The sequence below is a fragment of the Mercenaria mercenaria genome, chromosome 2, assembly GCF_021730395.1.
Source record: "Mercenaria mercenaria strain notata chromosome 2, MADL_Memer_1, whole genome shotgun sequence".
Lineage (NCBI taxonomy): Eukaryota > Metazoa > Mollusca > Bivalvia > Venerida > Veneridae > Mercenaria > Mercenaria mercenaria.
The window spans coordinates 63,513,515-63,539,427 of NC_069362.1; the positions used below are offsets into that span (position 1 = coordinate 63,513,515).

At 33.6% G+C, this 25,913-nt stretch overlaps 2 protein-coding genes across 8 annotated transcripts in view; one reads left to right on the plus strand and one right to left on the minus strand.

Moving 5' to 3' along the window:
* The window catches only part of LOC123564110 (cGMP-dependent protein kinase 1-like), a 316,502-nt gene that overhangs the window by 122,963 nt on the left and 167,626 nt on the right, over positions 1-25,913 (minus strand). The window lies entirely within an intron of this gene.
* Positions 8,608-14,446, plus strand: LOC123534003 (uncharacterized). Its single transcript, XM_045316024.2, has 2 exons — positions 8,608-9,567; positions 13,452-14,446. The coding sequence occupies exons 1-2, from the start codon at positions 9,354-9,356 to the stop codon at positions 13,682-13,684; spliced, it is 447 nt and encodes a 148-aa protein (XP_045171959.2). The 5' UTR covers positions 8,608-9,353; the 3' UTR covers positions 13,685-14,446.

Below are 25,913 nucleotides of genomic sequence, written 5' to 3' on the forward strand. Positions count from 1 at the left end.
TATCACGCGGCGACGAACTTCTTTCGCAGTGAAAGGTAATGTCATTTTCATATGGATTCACAGACGTCATACTGCTTTCAAATGATTAAAATGTAGATTTTTATGTTGTTTTTAATAATCCTGATAAAGCATTAGATAGGGTCTAGAGATAATGTCCATTTAAAACTTCATTGTTTAGTAATTTGCAGAGTTACCAGGCCACAAACATGAAAACTATCTAGTTCTGAAAATAAAATTATAATATAATCACAGGTTCAAGAGCTATCACATTTAAAGACGCATTTACTAGTTCTTTATTATACTATTTATGTACTTTATTAATAGTAAATGCGTCTTTCGACGGTTTTTCATTCGTAACAAAATACATTCTAAGTAATGAAATAGTATCAGACTATAAAGGAGAATATCTATACCAATTAGAAACTCTAGCGTGTACGTGCCAAATTACAGATTTCTACCAAGAAACAAACACAAAACAGATGACCGTGCGGATTGACGAGTTTAATTCACACCGTATTCCGTCAATGGGTAGGCTGACTGCACTGCTTTGTTTTCATTTTACAATTATCAAAACTTTTGGGTGAATTTACTTCAAGCTGAAATTAACTAATACAAGAGATATTTACACTGTTTCAGATTTCGCATCTTCCCTACAGTTTCGTGTTTCACGCAATTCCTGTTTCACGCAATCACGAATTTTGTTGAAAGATCACATTATTTATCTCATCTTATTTGCTGAAAAACATGTATTAGAATCCAATTATGAGAAAAACAACAGCAACAAATCTCCATAATTACACCTGTTAAAAGCTGATCGAGTGGCACGATATTGCAAAATCCGCATTTTGTTTCATTCATTGTTATTGTATCGAAAAATAATGTCATACTAGTATTTTTATGTAGTTGACTATGTTTCGGATAAAATCACAAGCATTGTCATTATTTTCTGGATGTTTTGTTTTCGAGTGGTTGCTTTTGATGAAAAAAGTACGTTAAATTTACTAATAGTGTTCTGTCACCATACTCAATACCAGTCATACCAAAAGATATGTTTAAGATTTTTTAAAACAGATGAGAAAATAATGTTAATCTAGAATTCTTGGTTTATCTTCAAAATGAAAGATTTTAAATTCACGAAAATAATCGTCTTGAATATTATAAATCTGTTACATTAACATCCAAGTTAAGGTGGAATGCTCCCCAAATTTTTTTTGCCGAATTTCGTCCTGAAAATTATACTGTATAAAATTCAAGATATATGCGATTGAGCTCCTGTTTTACTTTATCGCCACATTGTTCGTGATTTTTGCTACTGTGTCACAAACATGGCCCCTGACGTCACTTTTCGTGCAACGCCCAGTTCCGGGTGCTTTCGGCATTTTTCCTTTCCTGCGCTCTGAATGTCATATCAATAAAAATACAATATAACTGTCACTTTGCATTCAGAAAATGCTACTTAATGGTATAAAATTCAACGAATTAGGATTTACGCATAGGACGTCAGAGACGATATTGTGACGTCAGAACGGAAAAACTCACATCAAGTTTTGTTACAAATTTTGCCTTAAAATTCAGTTTATAAAAAATCGACTCGATAAAAAAACGTAAAATTTTGGTATGTTGTTTCACAGTGTGTGTACATCTAGCAGAAAAATAAATACTTAGGGGTCACCGACTTTAATTTTTCAATATTTGACGATATTTTACCCCTACTCCATGAAGAAATGACACGTTTAATCGTCTTTTTTTTAAACAAAATAATCTAAAGAATATACGAAGCTGCATGTATTAACGGTAATTTCGGAATGAAATGATGAAATGAATCGACATGAAAGTATTGAGAGACATTTAGTGAGATTTGCTAAGAAAGTGTTAAAGAAAAAGTCGAAATTTTTAAAACATGAAATAACATTCAGGTGATCACGGACCTGTTCCGAAAAGAAGAATTGTAGATATGAAATATCTTAATGAGCTACATTTGTATTTGATTAAGGGTGTAAATTATGTAAACGACATTTCGCATTATCGAAAATACTTTTGATAACTGGTTAATCAACATGCATAATGTGTGTTGATTCCTTGATATGACATAATTATTCAAATTCAAGTGTTTAGATTTTGAACACGAAACTACATTTCTATATCTATATCCAGAGCATCCGGAGAAACAGATATGGCTTTTACTTTTTCCGTACTTCTTAAATCTGAACGCCGCAACTATTGAGGGTTTTATGAAATATTTTCTAGTATTCATTATTAAGCTGCAGCAATTGATTACATTGCTCGTAAGGTACAATAAATAAAGAATTCTATTATTACCAAAGAAAGTCTAGACAGTTGATGCCAAACGATCAAACAATAAAAAAACAAACAAGTACCACCAAAGATTGATTCAGTGTCAATTAAAGTACAGTGAAAACCACTTGCTTCCGCAGTATTGTTTAATCATGTTAACTTTATTGGACCATTATTAGAGAGAGTTAGCTAGTCTGAGATAAGTCTCTAAGAAAATTTGATATGTGTTACCCCCCCCCCCCCCCCCCCCACCTTCCCCCACTCTTCATATGTCTACTGCAACTTTGAAATAAGCTACCAAGATAATATTTGACACTATAAATGTAAGTAACGTATATGTATTAAATGCAGATAAAACCAAAAATTTCTTAACCAAAGAACACAAAACACAATTTTAAACAAAGAATCAAACTTGAACCTATTCGATATTTCATCTCATGCATATGAGCATTATTTGAGAAGAATATTAAAGTAAACGTTCCAGTGGGGTGGGTGGAGAGGGAGCAACTTGTTGCTACGTTGCGTTAGTTTTGATTAACGCCAACAACATAATCTCGTAGACATCGGACATGTATTTGAGTTCAATAAATTTTCAGTGGGTAATTTGCATTACTTTAGTTAAATACAAATATGAATATAATTTACCAAATTTAGCAAGAGTTTCTGAAAATGAAACACTATTGTGTCCCTGTAATTTATTATTGGTGTTATTATTTTGTTTGTTTGTTTTGGGTTTAACGCCGTTTTTCAACAATATTCCAGTTATGTAACGGCGGGCAGTTAACCTAACCAATGTTCCTGAATTCTGTACCAGTACAAACCATTTCTCCGCAAGTAGCTGCCAACTTCCCCATATGAATCAAAGGTGGAGGACGAACGATTTCAGACAAAATGTCTTTCATCGAATCGTCACGGGGATCGAACTCCGTAGGTCGAACTGCGCTCTCCCTATTGAGCTAATTATACCACTTTTATTTAACACTTTGAACATATTTCTGTCGGCTTTAGTCGGCATGTACATCGCACTAATTTCTGCCGTTGCATGGCGCACAACAGCACGGTACGAGTGCAAATTGAACCGTACCTAGTATGTCCTTATAATCTTTATTAAGCAATTCGACATAATATAATTTCACTGTTGCTTAAAAGTTATATTATATATCAGAAGTAGGTTAATAACAGAAAAATAAAATATAAATTAATTCATTTTGTGTTATGGTTAATGCGTTTATATCACCTGTCGTATCTACTAAACCTCACAAGATGATTCTTGTCACAGTTCCCAAATATCGTGCTTTATTAAGCAATTTGATATGAAACGTCACAGTTCCCAAATATCATGCTTTATTAAGCAATTTGATATGAAATGTTACTGTTGCTTAAAGAAAATATCATGCATTGGAAGTAGGTCAATAACATAAAGAAATCAATTTTGTGTTCTGCTCCACATGTCATATCTACTAAACATCACAACATGATCATTGTTACAGTTCCCAAATATCATATTATTTCTCCTGAATGCGAAAAAGCAATATCTCAAAATATGCCAAAGCAAATAAATAAATAAATGAATAAATAGTAAATATGACAAATTGAAATATAAACTAGATTGTACACAGGTCTCCACTCCTGTCACTGTAAATAGTTTCATGACTCCAGGTGAAATGTTTTTTAAGACATATACAGCACAAAGTTTAAAGCACTTTATGTGTATTTTTACTACATGTATGTGAAGGACCATTTCGCTTGCCCAGCTGAGTCATAACCCAAACAGCACACCTGGAGCACAATTTCACACGCTATCAATCCTCTAATGTTAAATGACATATGTCAAAAACATTTTGATATATATAAGGCACAAACTTCTACTTTTTGACTAAGTCAAGGGCCATAACTATGGTCTGGCAAAGTGAAAAACTCAGAAGCACAAATTGACACGCTAGATAATACTCCTACATGGTTTCATAACTCTAGGTGACGTATTTTTAAAATATATGCAACACAAAATTTTAAACACTTGATATATTTTCACTAAGTCAATGACCATACCTCTGGTCTGGTTGTGCAAACTCCAAAAGAGAACACCAAGTTCACAATTCATACATTATATAACAATCCCCCAATGTTTTATGATTCTAAGCCAAATTATTTTTGAGATACATGCGATACAAACTTGAATGCCCTTTATTCATATTTTGACAATCAAAGGCAATAACTCTGGTCTGACAGACAAAAATCATAAATCAAATTCTGGGTTCACAACGTCACATGCTGAATAATATTCCTGTAATGTTTCATAATCCTGGGTCAAATACGTTTTGAGATACATGCGACACAAACGTAAGCCCCTTATATGCATATATTTGATTCAGTAAAGGGTCATAACTCTGGTCTGGCTGTGTGAGAACCAAATTAAATCATCAGGACGGACGAACAGACGGACGGATAAGGGCAATTCTAAATGCCCCTCCCCACTCCCCCCAAAAAGGTGGGGTTGGGGGCACAAAAAGAGTAAAAGCTTTCAGGCTGTCTAGTTACTAAACTTTAAAACATATCTTTTTCCTTTCTTCAAAGTGGCAGGAAATATTGAAGAAACACTGTAAGAACATCAATAGCAACAACTAAATAAAATCGAAGCCCGGAAGTGTACACTTACAATAGCTGTATCTTTCTAATATGATTTCAAATTAATGCAAAAATGTGATGAACTGAGTTGCAACAAGAACCTTTAACCAAACCCAATTCAGAAATTATTGAGGGTTTGACATAATATCATAAGAACTCTTTGCTTGTATCTATATAATGTGGTTATGATCATGATTAACAAAGAAATACTTATATTCTCACCGCATTCCACCAAATGAATATACTGTTGTTTTTTTCACCTGAACAAAGCAGAACTACTTTGAGTGGTTTTACTTCAAACCAAAATTAACAAATTTATAAAATGTAATTACTGTTTAAGATTTTTCCTCTTAATTCGTGTTTCACATTATTCCGAATTTCCTTGAAGTGCAAAGCTCGTTTTATTCTGTGTTAAACATGTCCTTTCGGTTTACGAGGAAAACAAATACACATGTTAAGAGCTGTTGAGAGTCATATTATTTCAATTTAAGGGGCTGAATGTATTCTGTATCGTCTTTCGTCGTATCAATCACGTTTCTTTTATCCAAACATGATGACATCCAGTGTATAAAGCCGATCACGTTTCACGGATTTTGTCATTGTTTTCTGAGCTAAGATCTTTTCTTTTTAATGTTGACAATAATGGCATAAAGGAATACAGTTACCTACAGAGTTCTGTAACAATCAATCAACAAAAACCAAAAGATATAGCCATGGTGTTTGATACAAATGAGCAAAATAATGTCAATCTGCGGTTACTACCCCAATACAATAATCAAAAAATTTAAACAACCAAACAATTTTATTATCACTTTAGATAAATTTAGTAACTGACACCAGATGGCTCTTCGACGGAAAATGCACGTTCGCCGAATTGTTTACTATAGTTAGATATTAGTTATGCCGAAAGGATGTTTAACATTTTTATTAGATGAGAAAATAATGTCATTTTGGGAATTTTGCCAGATTTTCAAAATGAAAGAATTTAATTTCACGAAAATAATCATGTTACACTAACATCAAAGTTAAATTCAGATGGAATATCGTCAGACAAGAAGCTGCAGTAATTGATTACACTGCTCGTATAGTACAATAAATAGAAAATGCATTTATTACTGCAGGAAGTCTAGACAGTTGAAACCAAACGATCAAAAATATAAAACAAACAAGTACCATCAAAGATTGATTCAGTGTCAATGAAAAGAACAGTGTAAATCCACTTTTTTCCACAATATTGTTTAATCATGTTAACTTTATTGGGGACATATATAGAGAGAGTTAGCTGGTCTGAGATAAGTCTCTAAGAAGGTTTTATACATAGTGTTGATCTCCCTCTTTCTCTCATTTCTTCTTCAACATCGACATAAACTTGTAAGACCATATTTGACATTATACATTTAAATGTAAGTAATGAAAACACGTGAAATGCAAATGAAACCGAGCATTTCTCGGCCCAAGGACATAAACACACACTTCAAGCTTAAACTGCTTCGATATTCCTGTACAGGCATATGAACATTATTTCAGAAGACTATCTTTCAGAGTAAACGTTCCAGTGGTTAATGAACATGAGACAACAGTGTTAAATAATCAGTATGCGTCTCAGGTAAAAAAAAAACCCAGCTGAAATAGAAATTGTAAAATGTGAATAATTACAAAACCCCTCGAGTAGCAGCAGGTTCTGACATTCAATTGAATGGAATTAAAGTCATTTACAACAGTTAATGAAGGCCAAGGAGGAAGAGAAAAAATACATGTACATTGACATGCAGGTCATGCAACACATTTTCAAATGTAAATGCGATATCACAATGTGCGTCAGATCAATTTGTAATCAAAATATAGCAATGTTTTCAGATTGATTTACACATGTCGCTTATGGTTAGCAAGCTGGGCAACTTGTTGCTACGTTATTTTTCAGTGCCGGGTAATTTACATTACTGTGAATACAACTGACCAATGCTAGTAATGATTTCAGAAAATGAAACGTTGTGTCCCTGAAATTTATTATTATAAAACATAAGTATTATTATTATCATTATTTTCATCATACCACATATTTAACACTGAACAAATATACAGCTTTAACATTTTATCGTGCAAAATAAATGTAAATACCGTCAAGATTTTTCCTTTTAGTTTGTGTTTCACATTAATTCACATACAGGCAATTCCGAATTTCCTAGAAGTGTAAAACTCGTATAATCTACTACTGGTTTACGAGGAAAACACATACTTAAGTGCTGCTTGTCATATTATTTAAATTTAAGGAGCTTATGTATCTTTATTTTCTTTCTTCGAAACAATCACGTTTCTTTTATCCAAATATGACATCTAGTGTATAAAGCCGACTAAGTTTCAGATAAAATTTTGTCATTGTTTTCTGTGCTATGGTCTTTTCTTTTATAATATTGACACTATTGGCATAAAGATATTCAGTTATCTACAGCGTTCTGTAACGTTCAGACAACAAAAAACCAAAATGTTTGACACAGATTAGCAAAATTTGCGGTAACTATCCAAATAAAACAATCATAAACATAGCATTATTATCGATTTAGATAAATTCATTAACTAATTATAGATGGCACTTCCATGGAAAAATGTACGTTCGCTCAAGTGTTTGACAAATGACAACGCTTATACGATTCGGAAGCAACTTTATGATTTGATAACGTTGCTCGTATATTATAATAAAGAAGAAATAATGTACCAAGAAATTAGGGATTACTTGACAAATCAAATCGTCTAATCAGACAAGTATTTTTCAAAATAGGAAACAACATGTAAACAGTAAATGAAATAAAGGTCAATGGTAACGAAAATAGAAGTGCAAAATTGTATCTTGAACTTGCTTATACGGGAAGCGGTTGGACAGCTACAGTGCATAAAATACGCACATTTTAATCGATTATAATACTTGTGTTCATTCTAACACTGACATAATTTGATATACAATTGCTATAATAAAATATGCTCAGTCAAACTGTATGAAAACATACTTTCAACCTTTCGTCTGAATAATGCGTCTAACATTAGGAGTGTTTTCTTCACGTATCGCTAAGTTAATAACGTACTACTCTCACAGTTCCTGTTCTGATAGGGTTCAACAGTTAACGTTAAGCTATAAATAGGACTAAATTTGTGCTTTAAAAAAAAAGTAGTAAACTAGTACTGAACATTACTAAAATTTATGTAAATGATGATACTGATGGTGATAATAACGATGAAGATGAAAATGAAATGAAAATCAGAAGAGTTAAATTGCATGGTTAATTTGTTTTGTAAATATGGCTTACTTTGTAAGGATATGGAGTATGTAGATATCCATATAAAAAAAGAGAATAAAATCTTATTCAATTTTGCAGTTAGACGTGAATTTCATATCGAGAAACACTGTTGATCATTCCTCAAACTTAATCCACTTTGTATTTGAAAGCTGTCGTTTTTGATTTTGAAACAGTGAGAACTGATAAAACTTGGCATTTTGGGTTATACTGGATATGGATATAGAAGTTACTGGGTAAACACGTCAATAGCTGAATAAACACGAAATTATCACTTAATATTCTATTTTTATCGTAAGATAAACTGTTTTGAGATGTTTAAGCAAACATAGAAATTACGACCAACAAGCGTTGTTAAAAATAGTTTTGCGCATTCTGTTTATCTTGCCACAGAATAAAATGTTTACGACATATAACGTGAACAACATTTATTTTGCACGCGACCGCATGGTTCCCAAGATCCAATCAAATAATCCGTTTCAAAAATTTAGAACCGCCCACTACATTTTTCCCCATATATAAACAGCCCACGCTTCAGGAGCGGTCTTTTTTCCTGCAAATTCCAAGAACGAGAGGTAGACAGTTAAATTTTTAAAAGTATACATTTAGAAAATAAAATGTACATGTTTAAAACTTGTATCAAGATCGACTGTTATTTTATTGTTACTTTCGGAAGATGTTCATTGTAGTATCTATCCAAAAAATAAATTTATTGAACGCTCTAGATGTAGCTCATTTAAACTAAGTCTTGCTTTACAGTATATATTTGAATACGCGTCATCAAGGTGACGTCATATTTATAAATGAGCCGCGCCGTGAGAAGGCCGGCGGGGTTCTTTTGCGACCGGATCGGGTCCGGGCCGGCCTTCGCGTCCGGGCGGTCTTGTCTGGCTCTATGGTGTTCAATTTTAAAGCCTGTAACAATTAGAGAAACCGTCAGCGAAAGAATGGGTCCTGGGCGGGCTGGTCTGGGTCGTTGCGGGTCGCGGGGCCACTGTGTTGGTTTTTTCTTGGCGCGGCGCAAATAATAACTATAATAAAAACAAAAACATCAACAGAAAACATGGTAGCTTTACGATCTGAATTCCTCTAAACTGAATATTAATTTTTTGTTTTGCTTTTTTCCATAACCTAAACAAACTGAGCATGCCTCCACGAAAACGGGCCCGGACATCACAAAGAGCTCCACATGCATCATCATCGGATGGAAACAAGGGTCCATCGGATCAAGCGACACCGAAATCTGGCCAGACAAAAAGTCAAGAAACACCACCGTCACCGCCGAATAGGAAACGTCAGCAGACACAGCCGGCACCGCCGAATAGGAGCGAAGGTCACGTGGACAGCCCGGGACAATCAGGTGAACATATCCCATTATATACTTGTTCTAACGGCATATTAGATGCTCACGTCAGTAATACTGTCAAGGAAAAAATCTGGTTAGGCCAGTATGTTGACTTACAAACTCTCCTTCATAGCCAGAACAATCAGACCTCTCAAAAACAAACATTTCAATTATTAGACGGAGAATTAGTATTAGCTAAGAAAGAACAATCTGCTAAAATTTTGGAAAAAATCGAAATCTGGTCAGATGCCTTTCTAGTATATATGTATATTTACGGCTTAAAGCACCCGGGGAAACCCTACAAATGCTCCAATATTTTTATAACATCCGTTTAGCTGCAAGTAAATACACAGGTTGGTGGGTGTACGACAAACAGTTCCGGCTCAAAAAGTCGCTAGCTCTGTCAACCAAGTGGGAGACGATTGACCCTGAACTTTGGATGCTTTTCATGCAACCATTACATGCAAATCAGTTAAATAGCATGTCCGTTAGCTCAGAGAAGAAATGTTTTGCCTACAACAGATTAGGTTTTTGCAACGAAAGGTATTGTCCTTATCTGCATTCCTGTATAAGGTGTCATGGTAACCATCCTTCCATGAACTGTCACACTAACCAGACCTTTGGGAATGGTCAGCACCAAATCAGATTCAGGCATAACATAATGAGACCGTCGTTTAACACTCGTTTCAGGGCACCAGCCCCAAGGCCGTTTATGGGACAAGGACCTCATGGTGCAAACAAACGGGCTATGGGACCTCGGTATCACTCCAATTAATCTTACAACTTTAGAAAAGCGATTATCGACATATCCAAATAATAAAGAAGCAGATTTTCTATTGGCTGGTTTCAAACATGGTTTTAGCTTAAATTATTCCGGGCCGAGAATTCCTCTACATTCAAATAATCTTATATCAGCACGCAAACAATCGAAAATGTTAGACGAGAAACTTTATGCTGAAAAATTAGCTGGCAGAATTATAGGACCTTTCTCGACACCCCCAATCTCAAATCTGCGCATTAATCCGGTAGGTTTAATCCCGAAGAAAACAGGAGGCTGGCGCCTAATAACTAACCTGTCCTTTCCACCTAACATCAGTGTTAATGATTTTATACATCAGGACTATAGCCATGTTGAATATTCCTGTTTTGATAATGCTGTCAAAATGGTGCAAAAAATAGGCTCGTCTGTATACATGGCAAAAGCAGATATAAAATCAGCATTCAACCTATGTCCCGTACGGCCAGCCGACTTCGATCTGCTAGGAATACGGACTGACGACAGATACTGGATTCAAAAAATGTTACCGATGGGTGCATCTTGTTCATGTTTTATTTTTGAAAAATTCGCAACTTTTCTTCAATGGTGCGTACAAAAAGATTCAGGTTCTAACAATTTTGACCATTTATTAGACGATTTCTTCATGGCTGACGATTCTTATGAAAGTTGTTCAAGTTTAATGTCAAATTTTCAAAACACTTGTGAAGATTTAAGCGTGCCTTTAGCTGAAGATAAATGGACGGGACCTATCAAAATAATTACTTATTTAGGTTTAGAAATAGACGCGGAAAATAATACAATTCGGATACCTTCCGACAAAATTAAGAAAGCGGAACAGCAGCTTCTGTCTTTAATAAATTCCAAGAAAGTTCGCCTCCATAATTTGCAGTCCACAGTAGGACTCTTGAACTTCATGTGTAAGGCCATACCGGCAGGTAGAGCTTTCCTTCGCAGATTTTATGACGTCATGTGTCAAGCACGTAAACCGTTTCATTGGATCAGAGTAACACATTCAATAAGAGAAGACGCAAATATTTGGTTACAATATTATCAAAAACTTCAACGGGTCATGCACTTTTATTAATTTCGATTGGGTTGATGCTACTAGTATTGATTTCTTCACAGACGCATCAGGAAACAGCCATTTAGGCTGTGGGTGTTATTTTCAGGGCGAGTGGTCGTTCATAAAGTGGCCCGATTCATGGGAATCAGAAATTTTCAAAGATATAACATATTTAGAACTTGTACCAATTACTTTAGCATTTCATATATGGGGCAAAAAGGTAAAAAATACAAGAATAATTTTACATTCGGACAACGAGGCATTAGTCAGCATTATAAATAAAAAGACATCAAAAAACGGTAGAGTAATGCATTTAATTAGACATCTTACGCTCCTTCTGATGGAAAATAACACTGTTTTAAAATGCAATCACATATCTGGAAAATTAAACAGTATTGCTGATTCTATCAGTCGATTTCAGTGGACAAGACTCAATCATCTACTGCCCCTCTCCGCGGACCGGGAGCCTTGTCAAGTTCCGGAGTCCTTCCTCCAGCTGTTGAGGGCGAAATAGACAGGCTTATCAGCGCTTCCCTTTCACAAAATACACAGAAAAGATATCGTTCAGCAATCGAGTCTTTTACAAATTTCTGCATTAATAGTTATGTCGAATTAAACTGGCCACCAACCGTCGAGCAAATAACGGAATACATCGCATTCATGTCTTTGAGGCAATACTCGCACTCATCTGTAAATTGCCATATTTTCTGCGATCAGTTACGTGAATAAATTGAATGGCCTACTGGATAATACCAAACAGTTTATCGTTAGAAGTATGTTAGAAGGGCTAAAGCGCCTGAAAACAAACACCGATACCAGACAACCAATAACGCAGTCAGTTCTGTTGAAGCTGTTAGATTCCCTAACACACGTTTGCAGATCACAATTTGAAGCCATGTTGTTTACGGCGGCTTTCTCGTTAGCTTCCATTGGCTTATTACGTATTAGCGAATTTACTTCTAGCAATAAAACAACAACTTCAGGCGTTCTCAAGTTTCAGGATGTAATCATTGGGTCAAACAAAATACGAATTTACTTACAGAAATCAAAAACTGATCAGACGGGCACCGGAACATCAGTTGACATCGAAATAAGCGATAAGAACAAATTCTGTTGTGAAAACATTGCTAACTATATTGCCTTCAGACCAAATACAGATGGTCCATTCTTTGTTCATTTTGACGAAAGCCCCCTAACTTCTTTCCAGTTTAACGCAGTTTTGAGAAAAGCAATAAAATTTGCAGGTTTAGACGCCAATTTGTATAAATCACACTCTTTTAGAATTGGTGGCGCAACTTCAATGTTTCGAGACGGGACTTCAATAAATAATATAAAGTCCCAAGGAAGATGGAAATCTGATAGTTACAAATCTTACATTCGTTAAAATTGTGACTGATCTCTGGCTGAGTGCTAATTTTGGCGGTAATAAGCCTTAAAATGTATAAATTGAAAATGAGTGTGCCTTTGTAAAAAATCATATCTTGAAAGTCACATTCGCTGTCACAGTATCATTATTGCTATACCTGTTGGTATTATCTGTTTGTTAAAGCCATTGGTATATGGCGTACATAATTCAAGCATAATTAAATTAAAATAATATTTATATATAAAAAAAAAAAAAAAAAAAAAAAAGTTTTGTGTAAAGGACGTGCCAAATGCCATTAAAGCCATTGGTATATGGCAGGCTGTGCAGTCCGCTTTTCGGCAGTTATAATTATTTTCAAATACATTGATCAAGCTACAGCACCGCATCGGGCTGATAGCAATTATACAACAACATACGGAAAACTGTTGTAAGAACAGATGACATTTTGAATGAAGAATACTAATTTTAAGCCAGTTTTCTTTTTTATTCCAGTTACATATCTGTAAATATGTTTAAAAATGGTTGTGTGTTACCGTTTGTTATTGATAATTCATGTTACTGTTTGATATTAATAAGAGAAAGTGCATTTTATTCACTACAATCTAACCTGTATCCTTACGCCAAGAACTAAAATTATGATACCAATCTTAAGAAAATGGAAATAGAAAAACTCTTATTTCAAAATATTGCAGTTAAGCTGACCAATGTTTGGATAATAGGGTCCTCCCTAATAAAAGGAGCGTACCATAGACTAGCCTTTAGACCGGATGGCAACAGTTTAGGTTTGCAACATTATAATGTCAGGATCACGTGGGAATTTCTCAGTGGCATGAGAATTAGAGATATACGCAGGTCTGTACAATATTTACTACAATTTAAAGATGAACCAGACATGATTGTCATTCATTGTGTGGAAATGACATAGGCACCAAATCCACTTGGGACATAACATTCGAATTCAAAATGTTGATAACTGATTTCCTGCAGCCATTACTGCCCAACACTAGGCTTATCTGGTCACAAATTCTTCCGCGCAGAACCTGGCGTTATGTACCATACACACCAACTGCGGAAAACATTAGAAAACGTATCAACAGTTCTCTCGCAACATTTGTTATTAGAAACGGAGGTGGCTATATAAAATACGCTGACATTTCTTTAGAAAAACAATTTTTTTCACACGGATGACACTCATTTGTCAGAACTTGGATACGATATAATGCTTAATACACTGTCTTCTGCTCTGTACAAAATAATAAATTAAAGGAGAGAGAGTATATGCATGTACATAGTGTTAATCTAACTAAGGAAAACTGACTGTTGTTCTTGTTCCCTTTTCTGTTCATCAGTCTAACGCAGTTATAACTCTGGTTTTGATAGTTTAATAATAAAAATGTTTGGCAAAATTTCAATTAATATAGTCCGGATAAGCTAGCAATGGCCATGACCGGTTATCTTGTTAATATCCTGCAGATTCATGCTAGTCCGCAGATTTTGGCGGAAGGCTCACTCTTTAGCTAGTCTAAATCGCGCCCCTTTTTGGCATAATACTAACATGCATCTGCAGAATGTATTCTGGGATTTTCTACCGTAATCGGGGAAAATCTTATTTTATTAAAATATCTATCATTCAGTCATGGCCAAATTAATGCCAAACCTTAGCTAATTAAAAACGTAAAAATGAAAATGTTTTGTCTTATGTACTTACTGTTTCATTTACAGCTAAATCACATTGTAACGGCATTTAACAAAAGGATAGTTGAAACAAGAGTCCATTGAATCTCGATTAAAGTACTAAAGTACTATATATATTTGAATGTCGTTACGGTGGGATTTTATTTTCACGGGTACAATAACTACAGTGCAACCTCTCTACAACGGCCCCTCCCTTGAGCAACATCGTTTTTACCTCAACTCCTTTCAAATGGTCCCAGAAAACCACGACAGGCATAGCATGCTATTTTGTTAAATATTTCAAGGTTTTAGACAAGTTACTTATAAATAGAAACATCTACTTCAGTATGCTTTGCCTGTTGTGGGTTTTGTGTCCGAGTCGCGTTGCAAAATAATAAACACACACCGACTGCGATAATAACATCATTATTTTCAGTGATGTTCTTTTACCCCGAAAACCTGTATCGGCACAACTCAAACTTCATCCAATGTACACAAGTTTTACAGTCATGCAAAAAGTTTGGAAAATCTGAATAGAAGCAATTTTCAAACGTTAAAGAAACAATCAATCATTACATTTTTTAATGTTAATTCCTTTATGTGACTTGTCACGTACTTAAACAGTTTCAGGGAGAAATAGGCGTGTGAATGCATGCCGTTTATTTTGTAAGTTATCAAATACAAGTACAAATTACCTCTTTGGTGAAAGTCAGAAAGAAATCAATGCAAGTGCATTTCAAGATACTGTATGCTTTTTTGCTTCAAACAAGTGAAAATAATGAAAAAGTACAACGTCAAAGATCTAATAAAAAGAGCCATGTTCGAAGAAGGAATATAATTGTCCATAAAATGACGTCTTCCCTCTTACATTTATTCTTCACTTCTGATCTGAACACTCATTACATTCGTTTAATTATTGGAACTGGAAACTCTATTCTACGAAGTACTTGTATCGGTGCTTAAATATCTATTATGCGGTACTGCAAGTCTAAGCTTTATGCTTTATTGCGAGTGATAACATGGTGTAATAACATGTGGTATTTTGAGATTGTATGAAATAGCGATTTTTAAAATGCCATTCATGACGTGCTTACAGACTGGCTAAAACCACAGCAAACATGCATTACAAAGACATACAGAATCACAAATCCAAACATTCACGAAACACTTTAAGAAAATCTTCTTGTTTAAACTGTCAAATCTTTGGATCAGTTTAAATACATTAACCATAAGGCAAACAGACAGTCGTGAGGATCATCAAAATGATATATTCTTTCGTCTGTACAAATTTAGATCCTTTGAATACATTTAACTATAATACATGTTTGTAAAAAAACATCTGTAAAACATAACAAATTATACATTTTGTAATAAACTACATTGTAACATTTGTCGGTCTTATATCAAATTCAGAGTCGTTTTCTTAATAAAACTTTTTACTAGTATTTATATCATACTGTCAGTATCATGGCAAGTGAATATTATTTGACGTAGCACTGCAAAAAACTGATAAATCATTGCATTTTCACTTCACAAAAATATTTTGAGTGATTATTTTGCAATTGAAACGAACATTTACATGAAATTTAACTACGGATTTATATTCCCCCATACTCTGTAACATCGTGTTTGTATCGAAAAATTTCTAATTTCTGTGAAAGAAAACAAAACAATTAAATTCAATTTGATTTCTTTTCGCCCTCTTTGAAAATGTTTTCCAATCTAATTACGAAGAAAACAAGTGTTCATTTATATGTAGCTTCAGTTTATTAGTCAATTCGGAGTTGTTCCTCTTAGATATTCCTTTGTAGGTACTATCCTTACATACTTCTTTCCATTTAAATACACTTGGTGCAGTTCCTTGTATCAGAGATGGAGCAAAAATTTCCCAATAATAGAATTCGTTCAAACTTTGTGTATGAATACAGTGTTATGTTAAAAACAGAAAAATGCAAAAAAAAAAAAAATCATAGATCACCGTGGTGGTTTAGGAGTTATCTGCCCTTAAAACTGGATTTTTCTTCAAAATTGCATATTCAAGGGCAGGTAACTCCTCAACAAGCATGGTGGCCTTCGATTTTATTCATAATTCCGTTTCTCACATGACACTGTGTTCATATACAAAGTTTGAACAAATGTTATTACCGGGAACTTTTTTAACCAAAACTGCCACAACCGTCTTTAAACGTGAGTGCTATAAAGGTTTTCAAATAATTATTTCATGAAAAAAAAAAAAACAACAACAAAAAAACCCAAACAATAAAACACGATATAGATAAAAATGAGATAAATGATGCCAATCTGTGGCCACTATTCAAATAAAACAATGAGAAATTTAAAATCACCAACACCAGCTTTATTATTATCAATATAAATGCTAACTGATACTACATGGCTCTGCAAATGAAAAATGTATGTCCGCTTAAATGTCTGACAAATGATAAAGATTAACATCAAATACGAGTCAGATGCTGTGTCCGATTTGATAACGTTGCTCGTATATCCTAATAAAGAAGAAATAATGTACCAATGAATTAAGGATTAAATCGTACATCAGAGAGGAGAAAAAATAAGTAAACAGTAGAGGGAAATAGGCCATTGGTAATGGTAATAAAAGTACAGTATTTTACCGCGAACTTGCTTATATGGGAAACGCGTTTGCAGCTACAAAATATAAAATACACATGTCCACACATCTTAATTAATTGTGGTGCTTGAGTGTTCATTCTAACACTGAGGTTACTTGATATTATAATATAGTATGCTCAATCAAACTGTATGAAACATTCCGTCTGAGTAAAAAGTCTATAAAAGATTTCTCTACCTTCCCTTTTACTCGTGAAAGCGTTTAGCTGTGAATACGACTTAATATGTATTTACAGACTTTGTACTGCTTCAGTATTTCTGTAGTCAGATACGGATTTCATAATCAATACATGTTTAATCTAATCCTGTCATATCAAAGGCTGACGAAACTTAGCATCTATTGGCTGTACTGGATATAGAAGTTAACTGACTAAACATGTCAATATCTGGATAAGGTCTGGAGACTTCATCTGACAAATGACGTTCAAAATTATTACTAAAATATTCTTTTTTATTATTAGATAAACGCTGTTTCGAGATTTTTTAGCAAACACAGAAATAACGAATAATTAGTGTAGTTAAAAAGTTTTACTAATTCTGTATACCTTTCAACAGATTAAACCAACACTGATTGCGATTATGACAGGCTTTCTTTTCAATGATGTTCTTATACCCAGAAGACATAATCTGCACAATTAAGAGTTTCATCCAATTTACACCAGATTTTATAAATCTGTACAATTTTCGAAAGTTACAGGCTACGAAAGTAACGATCAATTATTATCAAGTATTTCAATGTATGTTCTGTTTGCTTTCAAATACGTGACGTGACATACTTTCATAAAGTTTCAATTTTACTCCATAGGGAAATTGGTTTTCGAATGCGTGACATTTTGTATACTCATCAAACAGTAACGTTCGGTCTTCTCTTTTATATTGTTTCTTCACTTCTGATCTGAACACTCATTAATTGAGATTATTTATTTGAACTGGAAGCTCTATTCTATGAAAAGTACTTGTATCAATTATTAGATATCTATTAGGTTCTATTAAGTTGTGCGGCAGTCTATTATTCCTGTTTTACTGTGTTGTGAAATGATACAGAATGAATGAAATAGCATTCATGACGTGTTAACCAACTATCTCAAAGAACAGCAATCGTGCAAATTCCAAAATACAATCATTATCAACTTTATTTGTCGATAACATTTAAAGAAAATCTTCTTGTTTATACTGTTAAGTCCTTGGATCAGTTTACATACATTAACCGCAAGACAACTGTACTGAAACAAATTACGTACACGATATGTTTTCGTCTGTACAAATTTATGCACTTAACTTTAGCAAACGTATTCACATGACGCGACCAACGCGACCATGGAACAAAACAGATTGTGTTTTTTTTTATAAAAAATTCTGCAAGTAAGTAAATAAAATTACTTACTAAGTAAGTAAGTAAGTAAGTACGTAGGTAAGTAATTAAGTAAGTAAGTAAGTAAGTAAGTAAGTAAGTAGGTAAGTAATTAAGTATGTAAGTAAGTAAGTACGTAGGTAAGTAATAAGTAAGTAAGTATGTTAGTAAGTAAGTAAGTAAATTGTTAAGTAAATAACAATTTCAGAGTAGACTTAGTCTCGTCGTTTTCATTAAACGACAATCTTCTTACCTAGAATTAGATAGTCAAATGACAGTAAAATGGCAAGTGAACATTTTATTGACGTAGAATGGTACCCAACTGACACATTGTTGCATTTTCACTTCATAAAAATATTTCGAGTGATTACTTTACAACAAGAGTGAACATTTATATGAAATGTAACTATGGCTTCATATATTTTAACTGTACTCTTTAACATCGTGTTTGTTTCACGAAATCTCTAATTTCTGTGAAAGAATACAAACTAATTAAATTCAATTGTTTTCTCATATCCCACTGATAATATGTCTTCCTGTTGTATTACGAAAAAAACTGTTTATTAATGGTAGCGCAATGTGTCAATTTTAGACAATATCTGCACTCGAAACTTTCGTTACATCAAAACAGTCGTGTTGCTTGTTCGTGTTCTGATGGACAAATGCAATACCCCAGACAATATAGCTATCAGAGATACTTGATACTTCTTTCAAAAAGCATACTGCAGCCATAGAAAATTGTTCATCACACTTAAAATTCTTAGCCTGCTGGCGGCAAGTGATTCTGCATTTGCGACCAGTGCAGACAAAGATCAGCCTGCACCTCCTGGTCCGTACTGTTCGCTATTATGCCATAAAATTTTCAGTGAACACCCCTTCGAATAATAAATGGTACTGCCAAAATTGAATGATGGTAAAGTCCATTCTAGAAATTTAGCAGGGTAAGGATTAAAACGTACGGTTCTACGGGTGTTCTGCAAGTTGTGGTACTTGCATATTGATACTGGAATAATGTGCAAGATACATCGACGAAAATGTCTGTTTGAACCCTTAGAACGCCATCAAATGCAAGTATACATCTCTATGTTGTAAACAATTATAGAGGTACAAGCATGGTACTGTCGAATAAGGTGGTCTTTTCTTTTTAATGTTGACAATATTGACATAAAGGGATGCAGTTACCTACAGAGTTCTGTAACAATCTGCCAACAAAAACCAAAAGATGAAACCTTGGTGTTTGAAACAAATGAGCATAATAATGTCAATCTGTGGGTACTATCCCAATACAATAATAGAAAATTAAAACAACCAAACAGCTTTGTTACTTTAGATAATTTTTGACACAGATGTGAAAATAATGTCATTCTGGGAATTTTGCGTTTTTTTTCAAAATGATAGAATTCAATTTCACGGAAATAATCGTCTTCAAAACACATCTGTTACACTAACTTCCATGTTAAATACATATGGAATATCGTTAGACAATAAGCTGCAGCAATTGATCATATTGCTCGTATATTACAATAAATAGAAAATGTACTTAGACAATAAGCTGCAGCAATTGATCATATTGCTCGTATATTACAATAAATAGAAAATGTACTTATTACTGCAGGAAGTCTAGACAGTCAAACAATATAAAACAAACAAATACCATCAAAGATTGATTCAGTGTCAATAAAAAGAACAACTGAAAACAGTTTTCTTTTGCAATATTGTTTAACCATGTTAACTTTATTGAACCTTTATTAGAATTAGAGAGAGTTAGCTCTCTAAGAAGGTTTTATGTATAGTGTTGATCTCTCTCTCTTTTCTCCATTTCTTCTTCGACTTAGAAATAAACTTTTAAGACCATATTTGACACTAAACATTTAAATGTAAGTTATGTATATGCGTGAAATGCAAATGAAACCAATCATTTCTTGGCTCAAGGACACAAAACACACAAAACAGCTTGGACTGTTTCATTATTTCAGCTCAGGCATTAAAACGTTATTTCAGAAGAACATCTTTCTGAGAAAACGTTTCTGTGGTAAATTGAACATGAGACAACAGTGTTAAATATTCAGTCCAAAAAACCCCAGCTGAAATAGAGATTGTTAAATCTGAATAATTTCAAACCCCTCGTGGAGAAGCAGCAGGTTCTGACATTCAATTTAATGGAATTAAAATCATTTACAACAGCTAAAGAAGGCCAAGGAGCAAGAGAAAAATACATGAACATTGACATGCAGGTCAGGTCAACGCTTTTCAAATGCAAACGCGATATCACATTGTGCGTCAGATCAAATTGTAATCAAAATGTAGCAATGTTTTCAGATTGATTTATATATATTGGTTATCGTTAACAAGCATGCTGGGCAACTTATGGCTACGTTAGTTTTGATAAACCCAAAAAACACAATCTGTATTGGAATTTGTAGGACACATGTATTTGATTTCATTATTTTTCAGTGCCGGGTAACATACATTACTGTGAATACAACTGAACGATGCAAGTAATAATTCAGGAAATGAAACTTTGTGTCCCTGCAATTTATTATTATGACATCTAGTGTATAAAGCCGGCTAAGTTTCAGATAAAATTTTGTCATTGTTTTCTATGCTATGGTCTTTTCTTTTTTAATATTGACACTATTGGCATAAAGATATTCAGTTATCTACAGCGTTCTGTAACGTTCAGACAACAAAAAACCAAAATGTTTGACACAGATTAGCAATATTTGCGGTAACTATCCAAATAAAACCAGTAACATAGTATTATTATCGATTTAGATAAATTCATTAACTAATTATAGATGGCACTTCCATGGAAAAATGAACGTTCGCTGAAGTGTTTGACAAATGACAACGCTTATACGATTCAGATGCAACTTTATGATTTGATAACGTAGCTCGTACATTATAATAAAGAAGAAATATTGTACCAGTAAATTAGGGATTACTTAACAAATCAAATCGTCTAATCAGACAAGTATTTTTCAAAATACGAAACAACAAGTAAACAGTAAATGAAATAAAGGTCAATGGTAACGAAAATAGAATTGACAGCTACAGTGCATAAAATACGCACATTTTAATCGATTATAATATTTAAATGTTCATTCTAACACTGATGTAATTTGATATACGATGCTATAATAAAATATGCTCAGTCAAACTGTATGAAAACATACTTTAAACCTTTCGTCTGAATAATGCGTCTATGAGTGTTTTCTTCGCGTATCGCTTAGTTAATAACTTACTTCTCTCAGATTTCCTGTTCTGAAAGGGTTCAACAGTCAACGTTAAGCTATAAATAGGACTAAATTTGTACTTTCAAAAAAAGTAGTAAACTAGTACTGAACATTATTAAAACTTTATGGTCATTAAGCGATGAGCTAAATGCACAATATCTTACGTTAACTTGAAATAAAGAAAATAGATATTGAAAGTATGGAAGTACAAAAATTTATGTAAATGATGATACTGATGGTGATAATAACGATGAAGATGAAAATGAAATGAAAATCAGAAGAGTTACATTGCATGGTTAATTTGTTTTGTACATATGGCTTACTTTGTAAGGATATAGAGTATGTAGATATCCATATAAAAAAAAGAGAATAAAATCTTATTCAATTTTGCAGTTAGACGTGAATTTCATATCGAGAAACACTGTCTGATCATTCCTCAAACTTAATCCACTTTGTATTTGAAAACTGTCGTTTTTGATTTTGAAATAGTGAGAACTGATAAAACTTGGCATTTTGGGTTATACTGGATATGGATATAGAAGTTACTGGGTAAACACGTCAATAGCTGAATAAACATGAAATTATCACTTAATATTCTATTTTTATCGTAAGATAAACTGTTTTGAGATGTTTAAGCAAACATAGAAATTACGACCAACAAGCGTTGTTAAAAATAGTTTTGCGCATTCTGTTTATCTTGCCACAGAATAAACACACACCGACTGCGATAATAACATCATTATTTTCAGTGATGTTCTTTTACCCCGAAAACATGTATCGGCACAACTCAATCTTCATCCAATGTACACCAGTTTTACAGTCATGCAAAAAGTTTGGAAAATCTGTATAGAAGCAATTTTCAAACGTTAAAGAAACAATCAATCATTACATTTTTAATGTTAATTCCTTTATGTGTCTTTTCAGAAGGTCGTTTGCAAATCAATGCCAGGGTTGTTTTTGCTTCTAATCGAAGGAATCCTCGATTGTTTATACTTGCTGATGTTTAATATCCCACCTTCCACGCTCCTGATTTTGTTTGTTACATGTTTTCCGTGTTCTCCTTTCTTTTTTTATTTTCAGGTACATCTTGTGTGTTCAAGTCCAGCCTACCCCTTTTCTGCCTTCAGTCGTAACAGCTTCACATGGAATATTGGCAGTGTCATGTCACATGTTGATTTATGGACACGACAGTGTTTGTTTTCAGAACTGTGAAATGTGTATGTGGCATATATAAACGTTTAAAGTAGTCACTTATTCTGTATGTCTGTTTTTATATACCCGATCTTCGTTGAATTCTGATCCCAGGTTCGGCGGTTAGGTCAGCCTTCACCAGTATATCTTAACGTTGTGTAATAAGAAGTTTGTTTGTTTCAAGTATACTGTATAAGGACTCTGTTCCCAGGGTCTCGACATCTGCATTTTAACCATATACTTTATATCATATGTATTTGTATATTGACATTTATGTGAAGCTGTGACCAATTTCTACCAAACATTAATCAAAACGAAATTAGTTATTAATTGCTATAGTAAAACTGTTAATAGTAAAAGTAATGTATTCATACAACTGTCTTGAGTTGTTCTTTTATAGTATTATTATTTTCTGTGCCAAGCTATCTTCAGTAACAGCATACGGTATTTTGAGATTGTATGAAATAGCGATTTTTAAAATGCCATTCATGACGTGCTTACAGACTGGCTAAAACCACAGCAAACATGCATTACAAAGACATACAGAATCACAAATCAAAACATTCACGAAACACTTTAAGAAAATCTTCTTCTTTAAACTGTCAAATCTTTGGATCAGGTTAAATACATTAACCACAAGGACCAAAGTTAGGTCCTTTTGAATACATTTTACAACCATGTTTGTAAGAAGCATCTGCTGTAAAACATAACAAATTATACATTTTGTAATAAACTACATTGTAATATTTGTCGGTCTTATATCAGATTCAGAGTCGTATTCTTAATAAAACTTCTTTTCTAGTATTTATATTATACAGTCAGTATCGTGGCAAGTGAACATTATTTGACGTAGCATTGTACAAAACTGATAAATTATTGCATTTTCACTTCACAAAAATATTTTGAGTGATTATGTAACAATTGAAACGAACATTTACATGAAATTTAACTACGGATTTATATTCCCCTATACTCTGTAACATCGTGTTTGTATCGAGAAATTTTTATTTTCTGTGAAAGAAAACAAAACAATCAAATTCAATTTGTTCTCTTTTCGCCCTCTGTGAAACTTCCAATCTAATTACGAAGAACACAAGAGAACAATTGTTCATTTATGTGTAGCTTCAGTTTATAAGTCAATTCGGAGTTGTCCCCTTGAATATTCCTTTGTTTGTACTAACCTTACATAGGTCTTTTCATTTAAATACAATTGCTGCAGTTTCTTGTAAGAGAGATGGAGCAAAAATTTCCCAATAATAGAATTCGTTCAAACTTTGTATATGAACACATTTTCATGTTAGAAACAGAAAATGCAAAAAACAATCATAGATCACCGTGCTTGTTTAGGAGTTATCTGCCCTTAAAACTGGATTTTTTTTTCTTCAAAATTTGCATATTCAAGGGGATGTAACTCCTGAACAAACATGGTGACCTTCGATTTTTTTCATAATTCTGTTTCTCACATGACACTGTGTTCATAATACTTTTTGAGCTAGGCGCGTCATGAACTTCGGACGGACGCACGGACGGACGGACAACAGCAAATCTATATGCCCCCACCACTCATGGGGGTCACAATGAGATAAATGATGCCAATCTGTGGCCACTATTCAAATAAAACAATGAGAAATTGAAAACCACAAAAACAGCTTTATTATTATCAATATAGATGCTAACTGATACCACATGGCTCTACGACTGAAAAATGTATGTCCGCTTAAATGTTTGACAACCGATAAAGATTAACATCATATACGAGTGAGATACTGTGTCTGATTTGATAACGTTGCTCGTATATCCTAGTAAAGAAGAAATAATGTACCAATAAATTAAGGATTACATCGTACGATCAGGAAGGAGACAAAAAATAAGTAAACAGTACAGGAAAAATAGGCCATTGGAAATAAAAAATAAAAGTACATACTTGCTTATATGAGAAAGGCTTGTACAGCTACAAGATATAAAATACATCTTAATTAATTGTGGTGCTTGAGTGTTCATTCTAACACTGAGGTTACCTGATACTATAATATAGTATGCTCAGTCAAACTGTATGAAACCTTTCGTCTGGGTAATACATCTATGAAAGTTTTCTTTACCTTCGCTTTTACTCGTGAAAGCGTTTAGCTGTGTATATGACTCAATATGTATTTACAGAACTTATACTGCTTCAGTATTTCTGTAGTCAGATACGGATTTCATTATCCATACATGTTTAATGTAATCCTGTCATATCAAAAGCCGACGAAACTTAGCATCTCTTGGCTGTACTGGTTATACAAGTTACTGACTAAACATGTCAATATCTGGATAAAGTCTGGAGACTTCATCTGACATATGACGTTCAAAATGATTAGTTAAATAAGTTAATATTCTCTTTTTATTATTAGATAAATGCTGTTTTGAGATGTTTTAGCAAACATAGAAATAACGAATAATCAGTGTAGTCAAAAAAGTTTTACTAATACTGTATACCTGTCAACAGATTAAACCAACACTGATTGCGATTATGACAGGCTTTCTTTTCAATGATGTTCTTATACCCAGAAGATATTATTTGCACAATTAAGAGTTTCATCCAATTTACACCAGATTTTATAAATCTGTACAATTTTCGAAAGTTACAGGCTACGAAAGTAACGATCAATTATTATCAAGTATTTCAATGTAAGTTCTGTTTGCTTTCAAATAAGTGACGTGACATACTTTCACAAAGTTTCTATTTTACTCCATAGGGAAAATGGGCTTACGAATGTGTGTCGTTTTGTGTATCATCAAACAGTAATGTTCGCTCTTCTCTTTCATATTGTTTCTTCACTTCTGATCTGAACACTCATTAATTGAGATTATTTGTTTGAACTGGAAGCTCTATGAAAAGTACTTGTACCAATTATTAGATATCTATTAGGTTCTATTAAGTTGTGCTGCAGTCTATTCTTCCTGTTTTACTGTGTTGTGAAATGATATAGAGTGTATGAAATAGCACACATGATGTGCTAACCAACTATCTCAAGAAACAGCAAACGTGCATTATATGGAGTGTCTACACATGCAAA